Source organism: Sapajus apella, unplaced genomic scaffold, assembly GCF_009761245.1.
Source record: "Sapajus apella isolate SASKATOON/1434 unplaced genomic scaffold, GSC_monkey_1.0 scaffold51, whole genome shotgun sequence".
Lineage (NCBI taxonomy): Eukaryota > Metazoa > Chordata > Mammalia > Primates > Cebidae > Sapajus > Sapajus apella.
This window is the reverse complement of record NW_022436991.1, coordinates 3848801-3867529: the sequence shown is the minus strand read 5'-3', so window position 1 is coordinate 3867529 and position 18729 is coordinate 3848801. Positions and strand designations below refer to the sequence as shown.

At 51.5% G+C, this 18729-nt stretch overlaps 1 protein-coding gene across 2 annotated transcripts; it reads right to left on the bottom strand.

Moving 5' to 3' along the window:
• Window positions 1-3401: 3401 nt before the first annotated feature.
• On the bottom strand, window positions 3402-18149 carry DEXI (Dexi homolog). 2 transcript variants are annotated; one of them, XM_032242770.1, is made up of 2 exons: window positions 16963-18149; window positions 3402-4073 (listed from the first exon to the last, which is right to left on the bottom strand). In XM_032242770.1, exon 1 carries the CDS (start codon window positions 17396-17398, stop codon window positions 17111-17113), a length of 288 nt encoding a protein of 95 aa, XP_032098661.1. In that variant the 5' UTR covers window positions 17399-18149; the 3' UTR covers window positions 3402-4073; window positions 16963-17110. The 2 variants fall into 2 exon arrangements, with proteins under 2 accessions (XP_032098661.1, XP_032098660.1); XM_032242769.1 differs by having other exon boundaries at window positions 16963-17055.
• Between the last annotated feature and the right edge of the window lie 580 nt (window positions 18150-18729).

Here is an 18729-nt window from a genome sequence, read left to right as displayed (position 1 = left end):
GGAATTGTTTGCGTCTGCCCCTGACACACAGCTCTGTCCTGGGAGTGGGCTGGTTTTTGGAGATGGAGTCCCACCTCGGGCTGCAGTGAGCCTCAAAGGGACTTCACAGCTCCACTTTCTGCCCAGCGAGCTGCCAGGATGACTGTTGCTTTTCATTCCGGCATCACCTGCTCAGACGCTAATTCAAGATAGCTTGGCTTACTCCTCGTGGCAGTGGCTTACTCCTCGTGCCTGTTCAGCTGCAGCTCACCAGCCCCAGTGCCCACAGGATCAGCCTGGTTCCCAAGCTCTGCTGCTCTCCCCACCCAGCGAGAGTTGGGTGTCCAGAGGGTCTGAGGGATCCAGACCCGGCTACGTGGTTGACAATTTTTGTAGAGAGGTAAGCACCTCCAGCCTGGACCAGGCTACAAAGGGTATCAGGTGCTGTCACCCAGGTCCAGGTTGTAAATAGCTCAGGTGTCACCCCCCAGGGGAATCCCTGCACTTGTAGACTCTACAGAGGCCATGGGCTTCCTGTGTATGCAGCCACAGGAGTGAGCACTGAGGTGCGCTCTCATTGTCAGCTGTGCCATGTCCCAGGTTTTTGGTCTGACCCACTCCCTTTGGGCTGTGTGGAGATGATGCAATGAGGTGGAGTCTGCACTTATTCATAGCAATAATTCGTGTGTGATGGCTACTGTTTATTATTTTATTTTATTGCGATGGAGTTTCACTCTTGTTGCCCAGGCTGGAGTGCAGTGGCATGATCTCAGCTCACTGCAACCTCTGCCTCCTGGGTTCAAGTGATTCTCACATCTCGGCCGCCCAAGTAGCTGGGATTACAGGTGGGCACCACCACGCCTGGCTAATTTTTGTATTATTAGTAGAGATGGAGTTTTGCCATGTTGGCCAGGCTGGTCTCAAACTCCTGCCCTCAGGTGATCCGCCCATCTTGGCCTCCCAAAATGTTGGGATTACAGGTGTGAGCCTCCGCGCCCAGCTGCTACTGTTTATCTAATGAGCTGATAGCACTTACCACAGTACAAGGGAAATTGGAAACACTCAGTAAGCATTAGCAATTGTGATGACTGCGTGCCAGGCACCGTGCTAAACTCCTGCTCGAGACGGATGACAATCTAGGGGCAAGCGGCAGAGACTCTAGAACGAGGTTGCCTGGGCTCAACGCTCAGCTTACCACTCACATTTGCAAGCTGGTTCTCTGTGCCTCAGTCTCCTCATTTGTAAAATGGGCATAATCACGGTACCTTCTTTATAGGATTATGTGAAGGTATGGTGAGCTAAAACGTTGAGAACTGGAGCTCAATAACATGTTGGCTGTCATTATTACACACATCTGTGTTTCGTTCTTGCCTCTGTCTGGAATGTTCCTCCCAGGTCTCTGTATGGCCGACTTCTCACCCTCCAGGACTTACCCCACTCTGACCCATCACTAGTTTATCTGTTTCACTTATTTAGGTATCGTCTGCTCTTGTCCTGGGACATTAGCTCCAGGAGGGTGAGAAACAGCTTGCTTTGTACACTGCTGTGCCCTCTGCACCCAGCAAGGCACCTGTGTATAATAGGTGCTCAGTACACATAGAATGAACAAATACTCCTTACCTAACTTTGCTTTATTAATTCTACAAATATGTACTGAGTGCAGTCGTGAATAAGATGTTCCTGCCCTGGTGAGTCTTATATTTTAGCAAATTAGAAAATCTCTTTGGACAGGGCTGCCAGGTGAGGTTGGCCAGTCTGGACACTGCACAAAGGCACCTGGACGAGGGGGAACATGGGGGCTGCAAAACAGTCTGGGTTCTGCTTGCCAAGCTGGGAGTCCTGGTGTGGAGCCTTTTAACCCAGAGAGGCACCTTTTTGTAGTTAACAGAAAGTCATCATAAGATATGAATAAATTACTGTCCCATGTCACAGATCTAAGTGATACTTAGAGTCACACTCCTATAAAGAAATGGACTTCTGACTTCTTAGGAGGACCTCTCTGAAGGCACAGGCACGGTGTGCTGGAAGTGCCCCCTGAGCCCCGTATTTCAGGTGGTGAAGCACTGCTCAGAGGAATCAGGCATGATGGTGAAATCCATGTCCAGTGGCTTTTAAGTTTGCGTACCTTCCAAAGGCTCACTTTTCCTCTTAGGCCTCTCTCTCCATGCACGCCTCCCTCTTCACGCTCACTTTTTCCTTGGGCCTCTCAAATGTCTTCTTTTCAGATTTTGTAGCTTTTCCCTTTTCTTTATTTTTTGAGATGGAGTCTCGCTCTGTCACACAAGCTGGAGTGCAATGGCGCAACTTCCGCTCACCGCAACCTCTGCCTCCCGTGTTCAAGCTACTCTCCTGCCTCAGCCTCCTGAGCAGCTGGGATTACCGGCCCCTGCCACCACGCTCAGCTAATTTTGTACTTTTAGTAGAAACGGGGTTTCACCATGTTAGCCAGGCTGGTCTTGAACTCCCGACCTCAGGTGTCCCACCCGCCTTGGCCTCCCAGAGTGTGGGATTACAAGGGTGAGCCACCATGCCCGGCTCGCTTCTTCATTTAGAATCACATGACGGCAAGTGGTGCTATAATTGTCTTCCCCCAGAGTTCCAGGGTGCCTGTACTCCCCCACACCTCAGTCTCCTCACCTGTAGAATGGGACTAATCATTTGTAACCTGCTTCACGTGGTGTGTATGTGAAGGTGCTTTGAAAATCAAGTACTCTGCAAACTCGAGAGAATTACTGCCAGTATTCCACCGAACTGCAAGCTGACCCAATTCCACTCATTCATTTAGTCCTTCCTTTTTTTTTTTTTGTGAGACAGAGTCTTGCTCTGTTGCCCAGGCTAGAGTACAGTGGTGTGATCTCGGATTATTGCAATCTCTGCCTCCCCGGTTCAAGCAATTCTCCTGCCTCAGCCTCCTGAGTAGCTGGGAGTACAGGTGTGTGCCACCACACCTGGCTAATTTTTTGTATTTTTAGTAGAGATGGGTTTTCGCCATATTGGCCAGGCTGGTCTCAAACTCTTGACCTCAAGTGATCTGCCTACTTCGGCCTCCCAAAGTGCTGGAATTATAGGTGTGAGCCACCATGCCAAGCCCTTCCCTGCTATCTTTAATGAAGGTCTACCATGTGCCTGGCACAGGGGATACCCACTCCCACTTCCACGGTATTCAGGCCCTGTTTCCAGCTTGGCCTTCAGGCTTTTCCCACCACACCCCAAATGCTGTCCCTGGCTTGAGGACCGGGGCAGAGGGCCAGCCTGGGACTCTGACGTCAGCCCAGCTGGGGCAGCCTCTCCGAACCCTGCAGGATCTCCAACTTGGGAGGCCCTGATCTTCTGCTGTTTGTCAATCACACGGTTCTGCCTAAAACTCCTTTCTTTCCCGAATCTCAAAGTTTAAAAAAAAAAAAAAGGCAGGGCCCCAGGGGTTGGAGTTGCATACATTTTTGTTTAATCCAAAGAAGTCAGCCTCCTAAGTATTGCTCAAACAGGTTTATCAGAATTAAGTAGGCACAACACTCATGCTTTCAGAAAAGCATTTCCAGCCAGGGGAGTCACGTGGCACTCCCCAGCATGAGGAACTTGTTTTGCCAACTTGCTGAAGAACGAGTAACCTGAAATGAAGAAGCGAGAATCCCACCCTCAGCACCCCCCGACAGCTTCCTCGGCTTCTTTTTCTTCTGAGTCACTCCCTGAAACAGTCTGCATCTAAGACCAGCCTTGGGCTAAACCCAGCTGGCCTGAAGGCTCAACTCACATCAAATGGAGCTGGGAGTCGCTTCTGCGTGTGTCCACAGTTTGAAGTGTCCTCTCTGAAGGTGAAGTGGGGGAAGCAGGTGCGCTCCGGGGTGAAGTGCAGGGAGGCAAACTCTGGCTGGGTTCCTGTAAACATCCATCGCAGTTGCAAATAATCAGAAGCCAAGGCCAGGCCGTCGGTGTGATGCTGCAGGCCGATGAGGTCTTGGGACACCCCTTGCCTTCCCCCTTCTGTGGGAGCAGAGGCCTTCCCAACCTCAGCAGTCAGTCCCAATCTGCATTCTACCCTCCTGGGTCTGAAAAGGAACCTCTCTGTTGGCACGAAGCTTTTGAGGGGAGAAGGCCTAACAAGAAGAAAGAAAGGGGGTTACTAGCATGGAAGCCCCACCCTGTCACCAGGTTGGCTGGGGACAGGGACCAATCCACCAGGCTCAGGAGACTTGCAGTGGGGCAGGAAGTCTTCCTCCATCCCTCACATTTGGGGAACCACTGGGAGCCCCAGACTCAGGGTGGAAATGTCTCTGCAATTTTTATTAAAACTCTTTGTAATGAATTTGCCGAATTTCTCAGAGACCCTGGGCTGGAGAACCAGAGCAATTTCACAAGGGAGAGGAAGGGGGATGCTGGCGCAGCCGGCTCAGGAGTCACGCAGGGTCTGAGGGCTGACTTGCAGCTCTGGGCCAGCTGAGCCAGCGCTGGGTAGTGGGCAGGGCTTGGCAGCACCTCCGACCTTGCTCAAAAATGCTTTGCCACCTGCAGAAAGGCACTGGCCACAGCCAAGCTACTCAGCAGCTCCCCTTGGCTCTTCCTCCCAGGCCTGGCCCCCTGGCAGGTCCCCCTTTCCCACTGCCTTCTCTGTGTGCCCAGCTGGGTGCCCATGCCCAACCGCTCTGCAGCCCCTCCAGCCCTGCTCCAATTCCGAGCCTCATCTTAGCCAGCTCAGACTATCCCTTCCGCAAACTTCACTGAACATCTCGCACAACTTGTATGTTACACGTGTGACATGTATTGTTTGACAGGGTGCTGTTGACATTTGGGGTAGGACAATTCCTGGACATGGGGTGGCTGTTCTGAGCACTGAATATTTACCAGCATCCCTGGCTCCAGGCAACTAAAAGCTGGTAGCAGCCCTTGCCACTCTAACAACTAAAAATGCCCTCCTATCCTATTTCCAAGGTTGACCAAAGAACTGTTTCCATTGAGACCTATGAATCTTATATGATAATAAACTGAGGTTCTTATCATTGCATAGGATAAGAAACTGAAGTTCAGAGAAGCCAAGAGACCTGGCTAAAGATGCACTGCTATGAGAGACACAGCTGGCAGTGGCTTGGTAATAACGATGGGAACAGTGCAAATGAGGGCAACTACCACTTCCGGAGCCCTTAACAGAGGCCGTGGGTGCCTCGACCCATTCCCTCCACTTGCTCTTCCGGGCAGGTCGACCTGCCCTTCTTTGCTGAGGTCCTTCTCTGACTCCAGAGCCCACTTGGTCCCCAGGCTGGAAGTGCAGGCAGAGCTAATGTCTCCCCATAGCTGCCCTCCACCAGGCTGCTCCCGAGATAACTGCTGGCCAGGAACCCGGAGCAGAATCTTTTATTCAGATTCAGCTGCACAGATGCTCACTGCAGAGCTCGCCAACGACTGCCGTCACCCTTGAGCCCAACTCAGACTTGTGTGGACCGGGTGTTCGCAAACACGGAATCAGCCAGATAGAGCGGTTCATGCTTACAATCCCGGCATTTTGGGAGGCCAAGGTGGGAGGATCGTTTGAGGCCAGGAGTTTGAGACCTGACTGGGCAACACAGTGAGACTCTGTCTCTATAAAAAAATTAAAAATTAGCGAGGCATGGTGGTGCACACCTGTAGTCTCAGCTACTTGGAAGGCTGAGGTGGGAGGACCACTTGAGCCCAGCAGTTCAAGGCTGCAGTGAACTATGACTGTGCCCCTGCACCCAGCCTGGATGACAGAGACCCTGTTTCAAAAAAAAAAAAAGAGAAGATGGATTCATTCGGTAAGGACCTCACTCCTCTCCTAATCCTGTGACCACAAACAGCATCCCCGACAGTCCCAGCCAGGTGCTAGTCTGGCTGCAGCTGCGTTTTTCTGTGAACGGGCTACACGTGGCATTGACTAACACTGCTCTGTTTTCATTGTGTTTATCTGTACGGTCACCTTCCATTTATACCAAGTGATGTCAGGTTTCCATTTCTGGTAGTAATATAGTTTCTCTTTTCAAAGTGGCCACGCCTGTAATCCCAGCACTTCGGGACGCTAAGGCGGGCAGATCACTTGAGGTCAGGAGCTCGAGACCAGCCTGGCCAACATGGCGAAACGCCATCTCTACTGAAAAAAATACAAAATTAGCCGGGCATGGCGGGGGGCGCCTGTATTCCCAGCTACTTGGGAGGCTGAGGCAGGAGAATGACTTGAGCTGGGGGAGGCAGAGGTTGCAGTGAGTAGAGATTGTGCCATTGCACTCCAGCCTGGGCAACAGAGTGAGATTGTCTCAAAAAAAAAAAGTTTATCTTTTCAAAATATTTCACTCTAAAAGGAGCCAATTTAAAGAAAACTCTTAATAGTTCAGGTAACGGGCAGATACGGCAAAAGCTGCTGAGAGTATTGTATGAGGTCTGAGGACTTTGATCCAACTGGTCCCACCCATTCCACAGCAGAGACTGAACGGGCCCAGACAGGGTGGTGACCTCTGCCTAAAGTCACAGTGAGTTGAGGACAGGGATATGATCCCAGGTTTCTGTATCTAGGGCTGGAGGATGTCCTGGGACACAGTTCGATTTTCATCTGTCACCCACTTTGGCTATTACACGTTAACCATTTGCTCCTGTGTCTTGCGATAGCAGCCTTGGCAAACTCTGAATGAAAATCGTGACAACACCTGACATTTATGAAGGATTTACTTCCTGTTCAGCTTGTGCTGCTCTAACTCATGTCTTAGCTCACTTAGTCCTCAAAAACAACGTTAGGAGGTGGGGCCAAGTAGGACCCTCATCCTTGCATTTCACGTGGAGCTCCGAGAGGTTAAGCAAGTTGTGCAAGGCCACACAGCTACTACATGGCAGAGCCAGGATTTGAACCCCTGTGGCCTGACCCCAAAGCTGAAACTCCTCTCAGCACCTCAGGTTCATCACTTTTCTCTCTTTTTTTTTTTTTTTTTTTGAGATGGAGTCTGGCTCTGCTGCCCAGGCTGGAGTACAGTGGTGCGATCTTGGCTCACCGCAATCTCCACCTCCAGGGTTTGGGGTTGGAGTGATTCTCTGGCCTCAGCCTCCTAAGTAGCTGGGACTACAGGCATACGCTACCACGCCCAGCTAACTTTTTGTATTTTCAGTAAAGACAGGGTTTCACCATGTTAGCCAGGATGATCTCAATCTCCTGGCCTCGTGATCCACGCGCCTTGGCTTCCCAAAGTGCTGGGTTTATAGGTGTGAGTCACTGCACCTGGCCCATCCCTTTTCTCTAAGGCAGGATTATCCAATCTTTTGGCTTCCCTGGGACACAATGGAAGAACTCTCTTGGGCTACAAATAAATTACACTAATGATAGCTAGCTGATAAGCTAAAAAGAAACACACACACACACACACAAACAACAACAAAAAAACAAAACCTTGTAACTTCTTTTTTTTGAGACAGGGACTTGCTTTGTCACCCAGCCTGGAGTGCGGTGGCGTGATCTTGGCTCACTGCAATTCCAGGCGCAAGCAATTCTCCTGCCCCAGCCTCCTGAGTAGCTGGGACTACAGGCGGACACCACCATGCCCGGCTAATTTATGTATTTTTAGTGGAGATGGGGTTTCACCATGTTAGCTAGGCTAAAATCTCATAATGTTTTAAGTAAGTTTATGAATCTGTGTTGGGCCACAGTCAAAGCTGCCCTGAGCTGTATGTGGCCTGCAGGCCACACTGTGGGTTGGGCAAGCTCGCCCTAAAGCATCAAGAGCCCCAGGCTGAAAAACGCCCCAGAGCTGTAGCTGATAGAACCCAGGGCAGCGGGTTCTCCAACCTTCTGACATCATTAGAGCACAGCAGACAAGTTCTCAGCCACTAGATCTTTTTCTCCCCTTTCTGAAACTGTAAGCTTTCATTCCGGTCCATCCCCCAGAGCTGGACAGAGGACATGGCTGGCTGGCTGGTTTCTGTAGTCAGAATGACAGTCGGGTACCAGATCTACTTTCGGAAGCAATATCTCAGCTCAATATCTCTGCAGAGAAGCTGCCTGATTCAGGAGGTGGCTTAAGTGAGAAAATGGCCCCAGCATTTTACAGGCACTGGTGGGCAAGGCTCTGAAAGTGGTAGAAGGGGATTCTTTCCTGGAGTTCAGCTGCCAGCTGTCCCGCTCCTCAGGGCAGATGGCGTGAGGTCTGGCTGGATTCAGCCTGTCTGTGCTGATTGTGTTTCTGCCCCTTCCTGGCTGTGTGACCTCAGACAAGTCACCCACTCTCTCTGGTCTGGTTTCCTCATCTGGAAAAGGGGACAATGCCCACTGCATTGAGCTGTTTGTGTCCGTGGACTACCTGGCAATGCTCAGCACACATGAGGTGTCAGGACACAGTGGTTCCTTCCCTCCTTAGCCCCACCTGTTCCCCGGAGAAACCAATACCGGCAGGGAACCTTCTCAAGGCTGGGGGCCTTCTGAAAGCCGCAGTGCTTTTCCTCCTCCAAAGACCTTGCCCTCTAGAAACCCATTGCTCATTCCTCTCTCCATGTACCAAACAATCAATTAAAGTGGCTAAAGACAGATGTCACCCTCCCCTGCTCACCCAGCCATTCTGATCCTCCACCCTGGTGACAGGCTAAGTGGCAGGAAGGTTTCTATCTCATCTCAGGATGAAGGCATGGCTGGGGTCTGGCCATCTCCTGGTGGCTGGAAGGAGACAGACAGCAAAGAGCAGCTGCCTATCTTCGCACAGGTCCATGTCCCTGAGGAAAGCCAATGTCACAGAGAAATGAAGACCACTTTCTCAAACCTGGCTTGTGATTTGCATGTTGGCTGCCAAAGCTGATCAACAGCGGCCTTCATGAAGATGCCTGGTCCACCACATGCCTCCAGCTGGTCACACCCAAGACTCCATGAGGCCTCTGAAAAGGCAGCACTCGCCCAGTCCCTTCCTCCAATCCTGCCACATCCAAGAACCAACTGGACTATTATTCACTTAGTATTTTAAATCAATGCACTTTTTAAACTCCAGTTTTTAAAAAGGATCATTTGTGTCACCATATAACACCCAAAACAGTAGAATTTAGCATACACAGAAGGCAATGCTAAAATCACAATGAAAATGAAACCATAAATTCTAGCTTGATACCCTTGACCTACAGAACTGGGCCTGGTGCCAGTTAAAAGTGCAAAGTAGGCCAGGCACGGTAGCTCAGGCCTGTAATCCCAGCACTGTGAGAGGCCAAGGAGGGCGGATCACAAGGTCAGGAGTTTGAGAGCAGCCTGGCCAACATGGTGAAACCCTGTTTCTACGAAAAATACAAATTTGCTGGGCATGGTGGTGGGTACCTGTAATCCCAGCTATTCAGGAGGCTGAGGCAGGAGAATCGCTTGAACCAGGGAGGTGGAGGTTGCAATGAGCCAAGATCAAGCCATTGCACCCCAGCCTGGGCAATAAGAGCAAGACTCCGTCTCAAAAAAAAAAAAGAAAAAAAGAAAAAAAGGGCAAAGTAGCAGATGCTCAAGGGGGTGTCAGTGGCCCTGAAAGCCGATCTGATCTGCTGCTGTATATTCACTGCTTCCTGGGGACGCCTCCAGCAGAGCACCTCTCTCGGGGAGGCACCATGACAGGGTGGCCTGGAGCCCAGCACTGCTACCTCATAGATGGTATCTGGGGTGAGTCATCGACCTTCCGCAAGCCTGTTTCCCTCCTTGTCTAATGGAAACCTGCCTTGGTGGCTTCACAGGGTGAGCTTGAGGGAAGCGATGGAGATGTGGGAGTGGCAGTTATTTTTAACCACGCAGCCAAGCCCCTTGCTAGGAGGGACTCCCAGGAATGAAGCCTTAACCTGGAGGGAATTCCCAGCCACTCCAAGCTGGGGACTGGAATGGCAGCTGTGAGGACACCAGCAACATCTGGGGACTCACTGGGTACCAATTATCACTGCCCTTGGGCTGCTTCAAAGGTTGCCAAAACAGACACACCCTCCTTGGTAACCAGTCCTCAGGAGCAAGGGCACCCAAGGCAAGGGGGAAGGCTTCTTGGGATAGAGCTCCTTCCAGGTCTGACACACCACTGACACTGACCACATCACTCATTAAGCAAGCACTGACTATACATCACTCACTATCCCAATCTAATTCGCACAAGCCTACTATTATCCCTGTTTTACAGGAAACTCAGGCTTAGGGAGATGAAGTCGGAGGCGTTGGTGGGATTTAAATCAAAATGTGTCCAAATGCAAAGCATGTAAGCAACAGTTTTACAGGGTACATGGAGGTGGCCCTAATCACACATAGTGAGCAAGCGATTCGCTTTTCCGTTCTTGGTCAATCCTTATGATTACTTAGAGGAGAAAGTTCAGTTTGGTGCAAGTGCATCTTATGTTTATCACCTGACAATTGTTAATCTCTTTTTAACAAAGAGAGAGCAGGCCAAGGCCCTGTGTCTTTAGCTGGCTTTGGTATCTGGCCAAAAGTTAATGACTTTGGCAGTTAGTGTTTTTATCCATGCCAAGTGATGATGGTTTTCTCTTTAGTGACATAAACACTCTTTTTTAAATAAATTCACATAAAAAAGTAGTTTTATGTGAAGCACTAAAACTAGTGCATTTAATCTTAAACTGCAAATTATAAACAGAATGATAGTAACCTTACAGTGAAAAGACCTGGCAGACACCACCATGACCAAGTGATCAAAGTTAACATCGCTGGAAAGGGGACAGGCGGTACGTGCCTCTCGATAAGATCCACCGAGGACACACACTCACTTCTGCAATACTCCTACCAAGAATGACCCATTGGAATCTAATCTCGAGGGTATAACCATCAGACAAACCCAAACTGAGAGAGAGTTTACAAAACATCAGCCTTGTAATCTTCTAATATGTCAATGTCATGAGAAATAAAGACAGACTGAGGAGCTGATCCAGACAGAAGACGACTCGAGATTAATGTAAAAGCCGATCTGGGATTGCATCCTGGACCTCAACTTTCCCCTTTTAATTGTTAAGGGACACTATTGGGACAATTTTTTTTTTTTTTTGAGATAGGGTCTCACGCAGTTGCCCAGGCTGGAGTGCAATGGCACAATAACTCACTGCAGCCTTGAACTCCTGGACTCAAGTGATCCTCCTGCCTGAGCCTCCCAAGTAGCTGGGACTTTGGGCGTGTATCACCATACCTGGCTTTTTTTTTTTTTTTTAACTTTTTGTAGAGACGGGGTCTCATTATGTTACCCAGGTTGGTCTCCAACTCACGTGATCCTTCCATCTCAGCCTCCATAAAATCTGAATAAAGTTGTAGATGAGATTGGTCATAGGATTCTATATCATATCAATATTAGATTTGCTGATTTTGGCAGTCCTACTGTGGTTATGCAAATTTGTCCTTGTTCTAAGGAAATAAACACTGAATTATTTAGGAGTAAAGGAGCATAATGAGCCCATTTTCAAATGCTTCTGAAAATCACACATATACACAAGTGTGCACATACAGAGGCATGCCTGTACAAACAGAGGAAAGAGCACACATGTACACGATCAAAGTGCTAATTGCTGCAACTGATGAATTTGGGTGACATTCTTTGTGCTCTTGCAACTTTTCTGTAAGTGTGAAATTATTTCATAACAGAGCTTTTGTTTTTTTGTTTTTTAAAATTCAGGAAAAAGGAGCAGGATTGTGTATGATACAGGCCTGGCAGAAGCTATGAGCTGGTGTTCAAAGGTCAGGGATGGGAGCCCTCACTGGAGGCGCCCCTCAAACCTCGGCACTGTGGGCAGGGAACTGGACTGGCAGTCTTACTTGGCTTTGTTACTTTTGGCCTCCACTTCCCCATTCTGTGCCTCTGTTTATTTGTGAGACAGGGATAAAGATGTCTGCCACTTTTATTGTGATCTTGTTTCCCAAAAGCAGACTGTGCTTTCAGAAGTTCTGGGAAGAGGGCTGGGCGTCATGGCTCACACATGTAATTCCAGCACTCTGGGAGGCCAAGGTGGGCGGATCACTTGAGGTCAGGAGTTTGAGACCAGCCTGGCCAACATGGTGAAACCCTGTCTCTACTAAAAATACAAAAATTAGCTGGGCATGGTAGCGAGCGCCTGTAATCCCAGCTACTCGGGAAGCTGAGGCAGGAGAATCGCTTGACCTGGGAGGCGGAGGCGGAGGTTGCGGTGACCTGAGATTGTGTCACTGCACTCCAGCCTGGGCGACAGATTGAAACTCTGTCTCAAAACAAAAAGTAGTTCTGGGAGGAAAGCTATCAGATAAACCAGAAATATGAATATCCAAATTGAGAGGAGCCCTCACTTTCTTAGTTCAGCAAAACAGACACAAGAGCTGTAAGCAGGGTAGACCCTGTCTGTTTTTGGCTGAAATCTCTAGTTTGTATAACTCAGGGCTGAGAGTAGGGCCCCTGACATCTCACTGTCTTGAGACTTGAGACACATACTGGGGTTTTCGCCTGTCCGAAGACGCAGCTGGCACCAATGAACCCTGTGGCCAAGGACCTTATGGGTGAGCCTCATGTCAGGAGCAGAGCTGGAGAGGTGGCCAGGCCTAGGGGTTTACCTGCCTCCCTGGGTCACTGTTGTCTGTCTCTTGCTTGGATGACAGCCACAGACCCCTGGTTTCCTGCATCCACCAGCCCCCTGCTTGTGCAATCTCCCATAACTCAACTTTGACTGTGTCCCTGCAGAAGGTTTAGGTTTCTTTCTTTTTTTATTTTTTGAGACAGAGGCTCACTCTGTTGCCAGGCTGGAGTGCAGTAGTGTGATGTCGGCTCACTGCAACCTCCGCCTCCGGGGTTCAAGAGATTCTCTTGCCTCAGCCTCCCGAGTAGCTGGAATTACAGATGTGTGCCACCATGCCCAGCTAATTTTTGTATTTTCAGTAGAGATGGGGTTTCACCATGCTGGCCAGGATGGTCTCGATCTCCTAACCTTGTGATCCACCTGTCTTGGCCTCCCAAAGTGCTGGGATTGCGGGGAGTGAGCCACCACACCTGGCCCAAGTTTGGGTTTCTGAGCTGGACAACTACATGTCCAGCCCAGGGGTTCTGCTGATAGCACAGGCCACAGATCCGCAAAGAGGGACCCGGTTAGGAAGAAGCAGCTGTGGCTCCCAGTTGGGAGACAACTGAAGCCTAGGAAACCCTGGAATAAGATAGACGGATGAGTCTGATAACCCCCAGCTCCAAATCTGAGCTGCGTCAGGACAAGCCGACGCTGGCAGCAATGTTCTCCAGTCTCTGCATTTTCAGCTCACCGTGTGCCAAGAGAGGGCTGGCAGGAACCGGAGGCTTTCACTTTCATTAGGAACTGGGACGAATAATCTGGCTGAGCTGCCTCTGCACCAGAACTACTGGGACTGGGACATGAGGACTCTCCCTGGCTCCTAGCTCAGCCACTGTAGCCCTTTCTCCTGGGAAGAAGGGAGCTCCTGATTCCCCATTCCCTGCTCCTGGGCAACAATTAACACTCTAGGAAAACCACAGAGCTGGCTCTCCAGGGTTCTGGTGCCCTGGGGATCACAGGGCAGCAAGAAAGGTCTCCTGAGGGTCCTGGGGCTGGGAAGGCTGAGTGGGAAGTCTCCCCGAGCCAGGCTAGACCTGGACCTCCCTGGCACGCAGGGAGCCGATCCTCTTTTGCTCATGGGATATAAATATTCATGCATGAGTATAGGTGCAGGTTTGTACATTCGCAAGGGCATGGGTGTAACACGTTCTTCATTCCATCTGACTATGAATATGAGTGGTTAATATTAATACATCTCTTACTATATTCAAGGAGGTCTAAGGGCTTTATGTATGCCTCACTTGATCCTCACAATCAGGTAGATTTTCATTATTTCCATTTTCTAGAAGATAAAACTCAAGCACAGGGAGGGTAAGCAGCATGCCCAAGGTCACAGCTACCCTGGGATGTGAACCCAGGACCTGGTTCTTAACCATGATCCTAATACTGCCTCCTCAAGTAGGTGCTCAGCAAGTGTTTGAGGAACTGAATTAATTAGGTCCACAGGTAACAGAGAAAAAAAAAAAAGAGGGAGCAAAAGTGGATGCACCTGTTCATCCTGAGATTCATCCTGGGCCCTACTGCTTGACATGCCCCACGCCCTTTGTCACCGTTTCCTGGATTGGCATGTGGGGAACACATGTGACCAGAGGAGAACAACTGAGAAAGAGTAGGACTGACTACCAGCGTTCCTCTGATTATGGAAAGGGACCTGGAGAGGAGGCTGGGTCAGATCATCTTAAGATCTTTCCTGCCAGCCTCCCTGCTGCTAACCACCCCTCTCATACCCCGGGGTTCTGAGCTTTCTCAGCACTTGGGGGACCAGGCCTCCTCAGCTTGGATTTGAGGGTGGGGAGGAGGGAAGGCTGTGCATGGCTTCCACCACTTCTCCAGGCCGCCCTGCTTCCCAGGGTCAGGCCCTGACACCCTAGGAGTTTTGCAAGGGTGTCCCTGAGAGATACTTCCTGGTGTTTCTGCTTAAACAGCGTTTGCTGTAAAATATGTCGAAGCATTTGGGATTCAGTTTTTAGTTCAGAATATGCCAATGTTTTCATTTGGAAGGGGAAGTGTTTCTGTTGATGTGGTAAGGAGATAAAATAAGACGTTCTTCACCAAGTTATACTGCTTCAAAGTCAAGTGCTTGGCTTGGAGACAGGGATTTATCTTGGGATCGCAGGGCCTCAGCATACGGCCTGGCAGAAGAGCAGGCAGGGTCAAAGTCTGTTGAATGAGTGAGTGCATACGCAAAGGGCTAGAACCAGGAGCGTGATGTAATCAATGCTCGGGACAGATTCTGAATGGATTCCATAGGTGCTACTTCTGAGAGTTGTTCTCAGTCTGTTCGTGTTTCTCCATCTTCACTAAACTCACCTCATCCAAGTCTCTGTCACCTCTGGCCTGGACAACTAACAGCCTCAGAGGGGGTGTCCCTGCTTCCCCGCTTCCCCCTCAGCTCATTCTGTCCACAATTGCCAAAGTCATCTTTGCAAAATGGGAATGGGACTGTGTCAGCTCCCGTCTAGAACCTTCCAATGGCTTTCCACTGCTCTTGGCTACGGCCTTCCAGGTCCTTCATGGTATGGCCCTCGCCCACCTCACCAACCTCTCCAGCCACGTGGGCCTCCTTTTGGTTGACGGAAAAACCAACTCTCTCTATTCTACTGTTTCACTTCTGCCTCACTCAACGGCTACACCTGCAGAGAGGACCTACTGGATGCCAGGCACAGTTCTGAGTGCTGAGGACACGCCAGTGAACACAACAGGCAGGCTCATGTCTTTCTTGCATGCCTTCATAGCTCTGAAAAAATCGGATTCTCTTGTTTGGGTTCCTACTAGCCTTCCTCACCAAGTGCCAAAGGGCCAAGGCTAGGTCTGTCTTGCTCACTGGGTTCACTCATCAGGCACAGTATTGAACAAACAAGCATTTGCTCCGTAAAAGAACGGATGGCTGGCTGGCTGGCAGGCAGGCAGGCAGGGGAGGTGTGCAGAGCAGCTGGTACACGCTCCCCGTGGCATTTGGCTCCTGCTAAGATCTTACTGAGCTCAACTGAAGCTTTCCTCAAAGAAATCTCACTGTGGTCCCCTTAGCGGAGCCCTCTGCCCCCAGCTATGCTGCCAGTAGGCCCTACCCCACCCTGTATCACCATCTGCAACAGAATGAATGTTGGTATCCCCTCAAACTCTATGTTGAAACCCTGATCCGAATATGATGGTACTGGGGGGGTCAGGCCTTCGGGAGGTGATTAGGTCATGACCGGGAAGCCTCCATGGATGAGATTAGTGCCTTTAGAAAAACAGTAAGAAATAAATGTTTAAATCCCCAGCCTATGGTGTTCTGTTATAGCAGACTGAACTAAGACACCCTCTGCCTATGGTCGTCTTGGCAAAGCCAGGCAATGCAGGAGAGGGGTGGACTCGGGTGAGTGGCATTAGTGTCTATTTTCCTAAAGGAGCCCTTGCCCACCATCTCAGCATCCCCTCTTCATTGCCATGTAGGCCCTGTGCCCAGTGACACTCCAGTGCTGTCCAGCCACAGGGGCTGAGCCAAGGAGTTCCTGCCTGCCCTGTGACTCTCATCAGACCTGGCGGCTGCCTGACAGCTTGTCTGGCTCATGTGTTTTAACGAATTGAGTCCACCTGCCTCTCTTCCTTGCTGGGTGACGATGACCAAGTCTTCCTCCACCCTGGACCTTCATTTCCCTACCTCTCACATACACAGTGGGCTGGATGCTGGGTGCAAAGCTGCATCGTTGCAGCCCCAGACAGGACTTGACTATCTCAGTGCAACGACCCTGTGGTCCCTTCTCCCGAGGACCGAAGAGCCCCGTGAGTGCCTGCAAACCCTGCAGAAAAAGCGAACTCTAGCACCAGCTCCCTGCCTGCCTGTTCTGTGTAGGTAGCCTACAAAACTGGCAGCCCCTGCAGCTCTGAGCTGCAGAACGGATGAGCTGGGGCACCCTGAAACCTGACTCCAAAATAGCAGCAAACTCAAGGCCAAAAGGAAGCACAGGGTTCTTTGCCTGAGATTTCTCCTCTCACAGCCTTGGCCTGGAGCCCCTGCATTTAATCCCCACCCAGTCCCCCAAGAGCCACAGAACAAAGGTGATTCGTGCCTGGCTACCTATGTCTTCTGACACCCCTAAATCTTTATCCTTCTAGGACGACTGAGAATCCTCCAAAAGCCAAGGTCATCATCAAGCCAGGATGAGGAAGGGGGGAGGAGCTGACAGCTCTGCCTCAAATGGATTTGGGTGAGAGGGCTTTTTCCATAAGCTTTGGGGGGTAAGTCACAGGACTACCCCAAACATGACTTAGTCTCAGGGTCCCCTTGCTTTTCACCAACTGTCCCCTTTGCTGGGGGAAGCTTTGCAGCCCCAAGAAAGGGCTTAAGAGGGGTCTGGCCATTCCTGGCATCCAGTGAGACCTGGAGGAGGTGGACAGAGCAGAAGCCTGGGGGAGAGGTGTGTATCCGGCCTGGGGATGCCTCCTTCTCCCTTGCCAGCGCCCCAACCCGCCCTCATCCAGTTCATAGAGGGCACTTACAGGTCTCGGAGGCAGGGGAGGGCCTCCTCCTGGGGTCCCATCCCTGTCCAGATGGTGCCCCCAACCAGCAGCGGCGGCATGATCTGGGCGGTGGTCCAGGGAGTGGATTGCGGATCGTGGAGGGAAGAGGGGAATGGCAGTCGAGACCCTATTCCAAGTACCCATCAAAGACGTCGAGCTCCGAGTCAGCATCGTAGAGGCCCGAGCCGGGGTCTGAGAGCACGCCGAGGTCCACGAGCGCCTGGTCCATGTCCTCGGGCAGGAAGACGAGGCCCACGTTGAGGACGATGTACTCCATGAGAAAGGCGTAGTACAGGATCAGCACATTGACGAAGAACAGGCCCACGTAGAACATAGAGGGCAGCAGCGGCGGCGGCACGTAGGGGACCAGGGGGCCCAGTGCGTCCAGGTGGGCCGCGACCCGGGCGCCGGGCATGCAGCGGGTGGCGAGGGCGGCGGCGGCCCGGCGATCCCCGCGAGCTCAGCCGCTGCGGCGCCCGGGCGGCCGGCGAGGGCACAGCGCAGCCATCCAGGGGCGCCCCGGGGCTCGACAGAGGCGGCGTCGGGCTCCAGGTGCCCCCTGCCAAACGCGCCCCGACCCCCGAAACGCGCCGGGCGGGTCACCGCACCCCCAGATGTGCCCCCCAAGGCCCTCTCGACTGCCCCGGAGGCGAGGCGGACCCCCTGAAGTGGCCGGCGGCTGCCCGGCTCCCTTGAGGTGCCTCCCTGGCGGGGATCCCACCGCGGCTCAGCGTCTAGGGCGGGTCCCTGCAGCCGTCTCTCCCGCCAGGTCCGGCCGGTCCTCGCGCCCCCTCCGCTCCCCCGCAGGCCCAGAGCCCATGGCTGCAGCAGCCGCGTCGCCCTCCCGGCCGCGCTCCGAGCTCCGCCTCCCGAGCGGCCCCGCGCTCATTGGCAGGCCTCCCCTGCCCGCTCTGATTGGCCGGCTCAACGCCCGCGCTGATTGGCCCCTGCCGCCAGAGGGCGGGTTCCCCCTTCGCTCCGCCCCTCGGGGCGCTGGCCTCTGAGTTGCTTTCTTGGTTCGGGTCTGCGTTCGGATCTCAAATCGGATTCGCTCTGCGTATCGAACGGGGGAGGGCAAAGAGGCTGAACACATTTCAAACCTAGACAGAACGCTAAAGCCGCAAAAGCCGAAGGAAACCGCGGGCTTCTTATGCACCTTGCTGCATGCCTCTATGGGACTCCATCTCTCCTTTAAAAGGAGGCGGGGTCGGGGAGGGGCGACAGACGGTTGCCCCGAAAATCTTGGACATCCCCAAAGCGCCAGTTTTCATGGTGGGGATCAACCGATGTCCCCTTCGCTTCTACAAACTCTGGTTGCTGGAAGGCCTGCCCACCAGGGAACCTGCATCCTAGAGTTAACGAACACCTCAATAAAGAGATTCCGAGGTGGTTCGGGTCTTCAACTATAAGGTTGCTTTTTGTTTCTTTTTACTTTGTAAATCATGTTGAAAAGCGATCATACGTATGGCTAAACATTCAAACAACCGTGAAGTACACAGAAAAGTGAGTCTCTCCCACCCACTGGTTCGCCTGCTCTTCGGTAACCATTGCACGTCTTTCAGGAAAACATGATCTCGTTCATAGAGCCTTCCAAAGCAGTTGAAGAAACCTTTCAATCTCGGGCTACACTAAGCGGAGTATTTTACATGCATTGCTTAATTGGAGGCAGACAAGGCAGCCTGTATGTATTATATGTATGTGCATACTTTTTGCAGATGAAAAATACGAGCCCAGGGATCCTCCATT

Coding starts and splice junctions, on each gene's coding strand:
- DEXI (XM_032242769.1), bottom strand. CDS start 17,042: ATGCCGCCGCTGCTGGTTGGGGGCACCATCTGGACAGGGATGGGACCC. Junction 4,074..16,962: donor CTCCCCTGCCTCCGAGACCT/GTAAGTGCCCTC, acceptor TCTTCTTGTTAG/GCCTTCTCCCCTCAAAAGCT.